The sequence below is a fragment of the Lynx canadensis genome, chromosome A2 (genome assembly GCF_007474595.2).
Source record: "Lynx canadensis isolate LIC74 chromosome A2, mLynCan4.pri.v2, whole genome shotgun sequence".
NCBI classification, from domain to species: domain Eukaryota; kingdom Metazoa; phylum Chordata; class Mammalia; order Carnivora; family Felidae; genus Lynx; species Lynx canadensis.
The window spans coordinates 11,190,950-11,203,230 of NC_044304.2; the positions used below are offsets into that span (position 1 = coordinate 11,190,950).

Below are 12,281 nucleotides of genomic sequence, written 5' to 3' on the forward strand. Positions count from 1 at the left end.
GAAGTTGTCAGATGTCTTCTATTCTTTCTCCTTCCCTGCCCCCCACCCCCCCCCCCCCCCCCCCCAAGGGCATCCTTCTCATCCGGCAGAAGCCTACAGCACCACCTCCCTCCCGTCCATCCTTTGTACTGGACACCAGGACAGAAGGCTCTGGCCGTGGCCCCTCTCTACTCAGAGACCTCCCTGGCTCCCCCTTGCCCCCAGAGTGAAGTTTCAAATTCCCCATGTTCACATTCAAGACCCTTGTGATCTGACCCCTGCTACCTTCTCTAGTTCCCAATCCACCCACTGTTCATGCACACGGATGCACGTGCATTTATTCAATTAATAATAAGGAAGTGAGGTACAGACCCAGCCGTTCCGACTTGCTGACCCTTCCTCCGAGATTTCCAGGCAGTTTCCCATTATTTTGCCCCTCCCCAGGCTATTCTCTCAGGAATTTCTTTTCCCCTCCTCCTAGCCTCCAGGCAAACTCCTACTCCTCCTGAAAGACACAGCGCTCCATCACCTCCTCTAGGAAGCCCTCCCTGATCACTCCAAGCTAGTCACCTGCTGCATCCGTACTCCCACACAGCCTGGGTTTCCTCTTCACACTGCCTGTGTCCTTGAGTGTCTTCCCCTAGCCTCTGAGCTCCCTGGAACTGTCCCCATCCTACTCCACCTTCTAGAAGCTTCAGACCCAGATGAGGAAGTCCCTCCTTGCCATGGCCGCCTCTCTTGCTTTCCATGGCATCTGCTTTTTCTCTACCTCTGTGAGCCACCCTTTCTCAGACTCTTCCTCTCCCACACAGCTCCTAAAATTAGAACACCCTGAGTTCAGTCCTAGACCCTCTTCTGTCTCCCTAGCTGAGAAATTTGTCTTTTTCATTTTCCCCCAGCTTTACTGAGATCTGACATATAACGTTGTGTATGTTTACAGTGTACAACTTGCTGATTTGATACACTTATATATCGCAAAATGATTACCACCAAAGTGTTAGCCAACACCTCCATCCCATCATGTAATTACCACTTTTTCATGTTCATTTATTTTTGAGGGAGGGAGAGGGAGCACAGGCCGGTAGCAGGGGAGGGGCAGAGAGAGGGAGACAGGGGGTCCGAAGCAGGCTCTGCACTGAGTGGAGAGCCCGATGCCGGGCAGGAACCACGAACCACAAGATCATGACCTGGGCCAAAGTCACCGCTTACCTGACGGGGCCACCCAGGTGCCCCCCCATTTCTTTTTTTTTTTTTTTTTTTTGTGGTGAGACCATGCTAACTACTCTCGTAGTGTCTGTTCAAGCATATGATACAGTATATTGTTAGCTATAATCACCATGCTGTGCATTAGCTCCCCAGAACCTGTTAATCTTATCACTGGAAGTATGCACCCTCTGGCCAACATCTCCCCATTCCCCCCACCCTCCTACCCCTGGTGGCCCCTACTCTATTCTCTGTGTCTCTTTGGAGTCCACACATGAGTGATATCGTTCAGTATCTGTCTTTCTCTGTCTGAGTATGTCACTTGGCATAATGGTTCATCCAAGTTGTCACAGGGGGCTTTCTTTCTTGTGGCTGAAGAGCACCCCATTGTGTGTGTGTGTGTGTGTGTGTATGGATACATATACATTATAAATAAAGTATATTATATATACAATGTATATATACATACACACACATCTTTATCCATTCATCTATTGACTGACATTTAGGCTGTTTCCATATTTTGTTGTTTTCTTAAAAAACATTTTTTAACATTTATTCACCTTTGAGACAGCGAGAGACAGAGCATGAATGGAGGAGGGGCAGAGAGGGAGACACACTATCCCAAGCAGGTTCCAGGGTCTGAGCTGTCAGCCCAGAGCCCGACGCGGGGCTCACACCCACGAACTGTGAGATCATGACCTGAGCTGAAGTTGGTCGCTTAACCAACTGAGCCACCCAGGTGTCCCTGTTTTATTAATTTTTTTAATGTCTATTTATTTTTGAGAGAGAAAGCACGCAAGCTGGGGAGGCGCAGAGAGAGGGACAGAGAGGCTCAGAAGCAGGCTCGGTGCAGACGACAAAGAGACCGACGCGGGGCTCAAACTCGTCAACCATGAAATCATGACCTGAGCCAAAGTCGGATGCTCAACCAACTGAGCCACCCAGGTGTCCCTACAGTATGTTATTTTTAAAAATAAAAAAAAAATTTTAAGTGGGAAAAGACTTGAACACACACTTCACTGAAGATGATGAATCTTGGGGCGCCTGGGTGGCTCTGTTGGTTAAGCGTCCGACTTCGGCTCGGGTCATGATCTCACAGTTCATGAGTTCAAGCCCCGCATCGGGCTCTGTGCTGACAGCCCGGAGCCTGGAACCTGCTTCGGATTCTGTCTCCCTCTCTCTCTGCCCCTCCCCCACTCGCTCTCTGTCGCTCTCAAAAATAAATAAGCATTGGGGGTGGGAGGGAGGGGAAAGTGGGTGACAGGCATGGAGGAGGGCACCTGTTGGGATGAGCACTGGGTGTTGTATGGAAACCAACTTGACAACAGATTTCATATTTAAAAAAAAATTGTTTTAATTAAGAAAAAAATTTAAAAATTTTTTTAAAATAAAATTCAAATAAATGAATAAACATTGAACACATTTTAAAAACATGATGAATCTTCAATGAGCACATGAAGAAATGCACTCATTTTCACATTACACGCCATGAAAAGCACAATGAAATACCACCGTATCACCGGAATAGCTGACACCAAAGAGTGTGACAATTCCAAGCGTTAACAAAGACGCGGACATCTGCATAGGTCATACTTTGCCGGTGGGAACACAACACGTACAGCCGCTTGCAAAAACAGCTTGACAGTGTCTTAAAAAGTTGACAAACACCGTGAAACCTAGCCATCTCACTCCTGAGAAAAATGCCGCAGAGAAATGCACACACATCCATATAATGAACGTTCACGGCAAGTGTATTCATAACACCTAAAACCGAAAATTACCGAAATGTCCCTAAGCTGAAAAATTGTAATATATCGGTCACACGCGTCACGCATACTGTTGTCAGCAATAAAAAGGAATACACATAATGATCGACACATCTAATGATATGGATGAATCTCAAAAGCAGTATGTTGAGTTTTGAAAGCCAGATTCAAAAGGCAACGCTCTGCATGACCCCATTTGTAGGAAACTCTAGAAAGGCAAAACTGTAGTGACAGCAGGTCCGTGACTGCTAGGGCCAGAGGTGTGGGAGGGGATTAGCACACAGGAGTGTGAGGAAACATGATTACAGTAGCGGTTTGATGACTGTATGCACTTGTCCAAACTCGTCACGCTTTACACTTAAAATCGATTAGCCTTACTATGTGTTATGCCTCATAAAGCTGAACAAAAATGAATGAATGGACACATGATAGATAGATGATAGCTACATAGATAGATAGGGGCACCTGGGTGGTTCAGTCAGTTAAGTATCCAACTTCGGCTCAGGTCATCTCACGGTTCATGAGATCAAGCCCCACATTGGGCTCTGTGCTGTCAGCACAGAGCCTGCTTGGGATTCTCTCTCTGCCCCTCCCCTTCTCTCTCTCTCTCAAGACAGATGATAGATAGATAGATAGATAGATAGATGATAGATGATAGAAAATAGATGATAGGTAGGTAGATAGATGATAGATAGATGATAGGTAGATACTAGATAGATAGATAGATAGATGATAGATAGATAGATAGGATGTAGGAAAGGCATGCTGCTGTACCTTGGGCTTGCAATGGTAGAGAGACTTTACCACCCTTAGGCCAGAAGGGCCAAGGGGAAGGAGAGGGAATAATTACCCAAACTCACAGAGGGCAGCTAGATGGAGAGCACCACAGCTATCCTGCAGGTGTGGAACCAAGGAAATAAATACATTCTATTCCCTAATCTTCCACCCCGTTGGCCAAATCCAAGTGGAAGCCAGAGGATAAAGGAGCCCGATGGTTCCATCTACCTGAGTCATCCAAGCACAGAACAGAATGGAGAGAAGGGTGAGGGTAGAACAGAGGGGCAAAGAGCAGACACACAGCTATTCTATCACTGTCCTTTCAGTCAAGAAGTCAACTAGGACAATGACTCCAAGTGTCTCCGAATCTTGTGGGTACCAGTAAAGTCACATGCACATGGATCTTCGAACCCCACTAGCTCATTTTCCTTAACCACTGCTGCAGACTTCCTGTTCTCCCACCTGACACCCCGAGAGAAGACTCCCACGTACTTACAAAAAGTTGGGTCCACCAGATATGAAAGTAGCTCCCCTTTGTGAGACAAGCATCTCCAATGCCCTGTTTACATAAAGTCAGGGTTGCATGATAAAGTAGGCAGTGTGCGTTGGGAGAATGACTTTTTCCTCCCTCGAGTAGCACTCAGAAAAAAGGATCCCCAAAATGGCTTGCACCCCAACAGACATTTTGGTTTCTCCGCCCCAAGAGTCAACTCATGTACACAGCTAAGATGGACTTCTCTTGGGCCAAGGATTCAAGTGCAAAGGATTTATTTGAAAAATTATCCCAGAAACATCCAGTCGGAACATTTCAAAAAGGAACACCCCAGAGAGCCTCAGTGAGGAAGAGTTAGTTGCTGCCATGGGCAATGGGGATCAATCCCAAAGGGCATCCTCTGAGGCTGCGCAAACACACCTCTGAATTTCTCCCACAGAATAGAAAGGAGGCGAGGGTGTTTATCCATTAGCTCCCGACCACCCCTCATTCTTGAGGGCTATTCCTGCCCCATACAAAGCCACGGGTAGAGAGTTTTAGGGGTTCCCAGACTCTGTCAACCTCTGTCAAGATCCACAGGGACATAGTGGACACCCACTATACATCCTCTAACTAGCTCAAAATTCCAGAAGAGCAGAGAGCGGGCCATATAAGTCATCATTCTACCCCCAACAACTAGTCCAGGCTTTGGCATACAGTAAGCGCCCAGCAAGCATGCAGGGGCTAGATGAACGTGCATAAAATAAACTTGAGACAACAATGAAAGAGATCGTTCCATCTCCAAAGATTTAGCCCAAGGAAGAGAGGTGGCGTGAACACTTGGTTGCTTCCACAGAATGCCTGCATCTGCAAACCTGATCGTCCCTGAACATACGCCACGTCCAGTTCCAGAGCAGAGAATGATTGCTTTAAGGAATCCGCACGTTCCATGCCCCATTGCCCTAGTGACTCGTTCATGCGGTGGTGCTCAAAGGCAATCCCCCCCACTCCCAGGGAACAACTGGCATGTCTGGAAGCATTTCCGGTTGTCACAATGGAGGAGAGGCTGCTGCTGGCATCTAGTGGGTGGAGGCCCGAGGTGCTGTTAAACATTCGACAATGCCCAGGGCGGCCCCCAGAGCAAAGAACGATCGGGTCCCAGATGCCAATACTGCCGATGTTGAGAAACCCCGAGTTAGAAGATGGATGCCTGACCCGGTTGAGGTCACTACAAAATCCACCTCGAAACTAGAAGCTTCTCAATTCTCTGGAAAGTGCAATATGGTCTGTGATCTTTGCACCTACTTTGCTAACACAGAAGGAGGGCTATGCTACATAGTAAGGGTACTATGTGGAGCCCGAGGGTGAAACTGATACCCAGAGAAAAAGCTGTAGAGATAAAGAGAAACTCAGAACTTGTTCACCTACCTCATTTGAGTTGCTAGATCTGATCTTCCCGAAGCTGGTCCTTCTTAGTTATATGAGCTAATAAATTCCTTTTCTGTTTAAGCATATTGAGTAGGTTTTTTGTGTCACTGGCAACCAAGAGCACTCCAAATTGGTAGAGTAGGCAGTTAGCTAGATATGAGCAGGGAACAGATCCTTTCTGACTGATAAAAAGAGAGGAAATCAAATTCCAAATGGCGGAGAGAGTCAAGGGGAGGGGCTGGGGGGGGGGTGCGTTCTTCCCTATAACTGTTGCCCTCCATAGCTTCATAACTATACATTTACATCGCGGTTTTGACACCCCTGCCGTGGGAAGGCTGCCGTGAGGGTTCCACAAGGACCATATAGGGCCCCCAATGCCCCCCTCCCAACTGGCAGGAGGAGTCCCTTAGATGGTTGGAGGCAATTAGAGACTCGCCTAGCTATGACCTATAACCCATGCAAGTATAAAAAACAAGACAACCCTGACCCCTGGTGTAGTTGCCATCCGTAGGTCTCTTTAACTGTCATTCAACTCTCACTTACTTGAGAGTTTAGCTCTGAATTCTTTCTTGGCAAAACTCAAGAACCGAGGTCAGCATGGAGGCAAGGGAAGGGACCTGCCGATGACAAAATGACAGGAGGAATCAGTGAACATTCTCCCATCCTCCTTTCCCGGAGGGTCCCAATGCGAACGCAATCTTGTTTGGGGGCACAACTGGTTGCAAGACAGAGAAATCCATCTACGCTAGTACGTGCAAAGGAGTACTATTACACACGTGCAGCATTGTCTCCAGAACCCAAGGGAGCACAAGGTAGAGGTGAGATTCATGCAGAAGCAGCATCGGGCACTTAGGAGGCAATTATTAAATACCTGTTGGTGCCAATGGAATGCACGCTCAATTAACTAGAATGGACGCTCCAACTGGAACTCAGATACTGCCTCCAAGTCTCTGGAGCCACCCAAGCACTCCCCCCACCCCCCGCCAATAAAACTAGCCACCCATAGTTCTCCATCTGCCCATGGCCTTAGAAGCCCCAACAACTGACCTCTTTCTCAGCGTCTGCATTAAGGAACTTCTGGGGAAAGGGAATCTGATTGGCTCACCTGAAGTCAGGTGACCACCTCTGAACTAATCAGCAGAGTCATCTGCCAAGAGAGGAAGCAGGAGTGGGCTGGCAAGCCGCATGGGGTTCAACCCATGATGGGAACTCAAGTCAGCCCCAGAGATATAGAAGGCCCACCACTACCCCCCACCCCCCACCTTCTCGAGACACAGACCAAGGACACTGAGTGTTAACTATTCCTTTATTAGGTGGTGAGGGGACTGGGGGCTGTACAATGCAAGGGAATTTAGCTACACAGGGATAGTGACCAGAAGCCACATTACAAAAATAGCCTAAAAATACTTCTATTTTGCCCCCGGGGCTGGGCAGGGGGGTGGGGGGGGGAGTACCAGGGGAGGGGTGCCACCAGGCAGCTCATTCCCTTCCTGCAGTCCCGTATTTAGAGGGAGGCAAAGTGACATGCACACATCTCCCCTGGTCCTCACGTTCTCACCAGCCACCCCCACCCAGCTCCCCAAGAGAGATGGCCCCGGCTCTAGGGTTGGGGGGACCTGGGGCGGGCTCTCTGGGCCAGAAGAGCCCTCCCCCCAGCAAAGCTATAGAACAAGTTCCATCTGGAATGCAGTGAAGTGAGGGACGTGGGGGAGGAAACAGGCTCCCAAGTCTCACCCGCCCCCCGCCCCGGAGGGTGCGCCCAAGGGTGCCTACTTGGTACACACCAGGGTTGTGTACTCGGTACACAGGATCCCGGTCATGCCTGTGTACTCGGTACACAGGATCCAGCTTGGCCGAATGGGCCCACAGACTCAGCCCCACGGGGGCACTGGGGGGTTTGCAGGGGCAGGGAGCGTCTCCATATATATATTTTGTAAAAAATAATAATAATAATAAGTTTGTTTAAATGAATTTGTTTCTATACAAAATGTAAAAAAAAATAATAATAATTCACTCGTGTCGGAGTGGAAGGAGAGAGACCAGAGGAGGCAGGAGAGGGGGGAGGGACGGAAGCATGGGGATGGGGGGGTGCAGGAGGAGGCCCCAGGCTCATCTCAAGACCCAGGGGGTGGAGGGGAGTCAGCCCGCACCCCCTATAAATAAAGCAGGACTGAAAGCCGAGGCTGCGGACCTATCTCAGCCACACTTCGAGGGGGAGTTGGACCGGTGCGAGGAGGCTGGTGGAGAGAAAAGAGAAGGGAAAGGTCTACAAAGGAAGCGGGGGGAGAGAGAGAATCAGGACAGGATGTCTGTTCAGCCCCCCAAGACCCAGGAACTGGAGAGCTCTCAGGCCAACACCTGCCTCTTGGGGGTGACTTCGGGCTGGGGCCCCAGCTGGGTCTGGGCCTGAGCTAGCGGGCCTGGGACGGAAAGGGGGAGCGGCTGGGCAGGCAGCGCCCCAGCGGCTGTGGCCGCGGGCCCGGTGGCAGTGGCTGGGCTGGGCGTGGAGTCTGACCAGTCCGAGAGGGAGGGAGGCGAGGGGCTGGCCCAGTGCTCGGGGGACTCGGGGGAGGGGGTCAGGTAAGGGTGCTCGCTGGGGACCCTCAGGAAGCGGGCCTTGGGGGGGCTGCCGTGGGCGCCGGCTGCCGGGTACTCCTCGCCGTGTCCCGGGGCCGCCAGGTACGGTGGGGGCCGCTCCTGGGGCGACACGGGGGTCCCGGGGTTCAGCAGCTGGGGTCCCGGCGCCAGCGGCAGCAGGAACGAGGGGCCCGGCGGGGCAGGTGGCGGCAGCCGGGCCCAGTCGAGGGGAACGGCCACGGGGTTCAGCAGACCCAAGCTGAGCACGCAGCCCCCGGGGGGCTGGCGCCCTAGACCGGCCCGGCCCGCGCCACCGAGCTGCGCCAGGGACACAGCCGTGGCGGTGGCAGCCGCGTAGGGCCCCTCGAGGGAGAAGCCGCCAGGGGACGCGGGGGGCCCACCGAAGGGCCGCGGGGAGTCCAGCGAGTCCACGGGCGACAGCGTGACCGAGCTCTCGGCCAGGGGACCGGGGCAGGCCAGCGTCAGCTTCTTGCCCCGCCCCCGGGCGCCCTGCGGCCCCAGCCCCGCCTTCCCGGGTGGCCTCCGGCTCTTCTTGCCCCCAGACTGTGCCACCTTGAGGCCCGGGAGGAAGGCCCCCGGTGGGCAGAGGAGGGGCCCCAGGCCGTGTGGGCCGGGAGGGCTCCGGGGCCCACTGGGCTGGTCCAGCAGGCGCACGATGTCCTGGTGCAGCCGCTCCTGGGCCACGTCCCGCGGCAGCCTGTCCAGGTGGTCTGTGATCTCGCGGTTGGCGAAGTGGTCCAGCAGCAGCTTGGCAGCCTCATAGCTGCCCTCCCGGGCGGCCAGAAACAGTGGAGTTTCCTCCTGAGCGGGAGTGAGGCACAGAACCCACGACAGATCAGCATCCCAAGAGCCCGGATTAACTCCTGGCCAAGGTCTGGCGGCCTTCTAGCCTCTGGTGGAAACCAGCTAAGAAGCCACACTCTCCAGCCCAGCAGAGCTTCGATGGGATCCCCGCTCTGCTGAGGGGAAACTAGGCAAGTTCTTTCCTTTAGAGCGCATCCGTCCAGTGCCTACTAAGCGTCATGCCCCAGGGCCAGGACTAGGGTGAGGAAAGTGAGGCACTCCCCTTAGGCACAAAACTTAAGGGGGCGTCAAAAACCAATCATTGGGGGCGCCTGGGTGGCTCAGTCGGTTGAGCGTCTGACTTCAGCTCAGGTCATGATCTCGCAGTTTGTTCAGTTCAAGCACCACGTCGGGCTCTGTGCTGACAGCTCAGAGCCTGGAGCCTGCTTCGGATTCTGTCTCCCTCTCTCTCTGCCCCTCCCCTGCTCACGCTCTGACTCTGTCTTTCAATAATAAATGAATGTTAAAAAAAAATTTTTTTTTTAAAAAGCCAATCATCAAACTAAATGATATTTTAATGCAACCCTTTCTTAAATTATACTTGTTGGCCAAAAAAATCTGTAATGGATAAAATATCAAAATGTCAGATAAGGACAGAATCCATCCCTGTGCCCCTCTGGGCCTCACTCTTCCCATTTATAAAATGAGGAGAGTAATTTCACCCTGCAAGGCTTTTAAAACAATGATCGTAACAGTTACCTTTTATTGAGGATCTACTAAGCATTTTGCAAATGCGTTCAGTGAATCCTCAGGAGACAACAACGAGGTGGGTGCTGTTGCCTCCCCACTTCACAGATGAGGACACTGAGGTTCAGAGATGTTCAGCAATTTGCCCAAGGTCACACAGCAACTGCCACACGCTTTCTCCTCTAATCCACTGTTAGAGGCTGTTAGGTCCAAATCCTAACTTGGCTGCAGGCAAGATGAATGCCCCCACTAACCCACCCCACCCTGCTCTTTGCCATATTTAGGGCTGACTGCCTGGTGGGTCAAGGGCTGGGGCTCACCTTGCTATCCTGCATGTCCTTGTTGGCTCCATTTTTGAGCAGGGCCAACGTGGCCTCCACATTGTTGACAGCTGCTGCCCAGTGTAAGGCTGATTTCCCTGTGGGGGGGGTGGGGGGAGAAGTTAGGGTTAGGACTAAGCTCATTTGCTAGGGTCCCACGGCCGGGGGACAGAAAGTGTCTAGAATATGGCCTGGCAGGCAGGCGGGTGGGGGGACCTCCCATGAGTACCTGATCATGTGTTTGGGTCCCTATATGTGCCGACCTGTGGGATGACGCTCTCTGTCCAAGAGAGACATTGTGCGTGTATGTGCACACCTACAGTGCGTGACTCTCCATACACAGGCGGGGGTACTATGTGGTCCTCACTCGGTTGTAGCTAGTGCTGTGCCTGTCCCATGCAGTAGCCATCAAGCACACACTGCTCTTTAGATTTACACTGATTAAAATTAAACAACACAGCTGCCAAGACCACTCAATAGGGAAAGGCTAGCCTTCTCAACAAATGGTGCTGGGACAAATGGATCTCCACGTGCAATAGAACGGGGCCAGGGGCGCCTGGGTGGCGCAGTCGGTTAAGCGTCCGACTTCAGCCAGGTCACGATCTCGCGGTCCGTGAGTTCGAGCCCCGCGTCAGGCTCTGGGCTGATGGCTCAGAGCCTGGAGCCTGTTTCTGATTCTGTGTCTCCCTCTCTCTCTGCCCCTCGCCCGTTCATGCTCTGTCTCTCTCTGTCCCAAAAATAAATAAACGTTGAAAAAAAAAATTTAAAAAATTAAAAAAAAAAAAAGAACGGGGCTGGATCCCTACCTCACACCAAATACAAAAATCAACTCAAATGAATCAAATATCTACATGTAAGGGCTCAAACTATAAAACATTTAGAGGAAAACAGAGGAGTAAAACTTCATGACCTTGATTTAGGCAAAGGATTCTTAGCTAGGACACCAAAAAAAAAAAAACCAAAACAAAACAAAACAGTAACAACAGAAATAAATAAATTGGATCTCATCAAAATTAAAATGTCTGTGCTTCTAAGGACACCATCAAGAAAGTGAAAAGAAAACCTACAAAATGGGACAAATCTTTATAAACCACGTATCTGATAAGAGACTTATACCAAAAACATATAAAGAAGTCTTCTAACTCAAGAATAAAAAAACAAAAACCCAATTTAAAAACAGGCAGGGATGCCCAGGTGGCTTAGTCATTTGGGCGTCTGACTCTTGATTTTGGCTCAGGTCAAAATCTCACCATTGTGGAATCAAGCCCTCGGGTAACCTCCATGCTGAGAATGAAGCCTGTTTGGGATTCTCTCTCTCTCTCCCTCTTTCTCTGCCCCTCCCCCACTCGTGCACATGCGCGCGCTCTCTCTCTCTCTCTCTCTCTCTCTCTCTCTCTCTCTTTCAAATAATAACTTTTTAAAAAATGGGCAAAGCATCAAAATAGACATTTTTCCAAAGCAGATATACACATGGCCAATAAGCACATGGAAATATGCTCAACATCATTAGCCACCAGGGAAATAAAAATCAAGACCACAACGAGATACCAATTCACACCCACTAGGAAGGCTGTGACAAAAGACAGTTAATAACAACTATCTGCGAGCACGTGAAGAAACTGGAACCCTCATGCACGGCCGGCAGGAATGTGACACAGGGCAGGCACTGTGGAAAAGTCTGGCCGCTCCTCACAAGATTCAACATAGAGTTACCATATGACTCAGCAATTTTGCTCCTAGTTGTGTACCCAAGAGAAATGAAAACATATGTCTACACAAAAACCGGTACATGATTGTTCATAGGAGCAGCAGCCAATGAATGTTAGGAAACATTCAGAGTAGGAAAATCCATACAGAAAGTATGTGTTTAGGCGGTTGCCTACGGCTGGGAAGGTAAGGAGATTGGAGGGTGTCAGCTAATGGTGAGGGCTTCTCTCCAGGTGGTGAAAATGTTCTAAAATTTACTATGATGAGGGGCGCCTGGGTGGCTCAGTCGGTTAAGCGTCCGACTTCGGCTCAGGTCATGATCTCACAGTTCGTGAGTTCGAGCCCCGCGTCGGGCTCTGGGCTGACGGCCCAGAGCCCGGAGCCTGCTTCAGATTCTGTGTCTCCCTCTCTCTCTGCCCCTTCCCTGCTCATGCTGTGTCTCTCTCTGTCTCAAAAATAAATGAACATTAAAAATAAATAAATAAAATAAAATTTACT

The 12,281-nt window shown here is 50.7% G+C and overlaps 1 protein-coding gene across 1 annotated transcript in view; it reads right to left on the minus strand.

Annotated features, from left to right (window-relative positions):
- Positions 1 to 6,916: 6,916 nt before the first annotated feature.
- NOTCH3 (notch receptor 3) overlaps positions 6,917 to 12,281 on the minus strand; it is a 35,902-nt gene continuing 30,537 nt past the window's right edge. The window contains 2 exon segments of the mRNA XM_030302390.1: positions 6,917 to 9,027; positions 10,077 to 10,174. Coding sequence (XP_030158250.1) covers positions 7,975 to 9,027; positions 10,077 to 10,174 — 1,151 coding nt within the window. The 3' untranslated portion in view covers positions 6,917 to 7,974.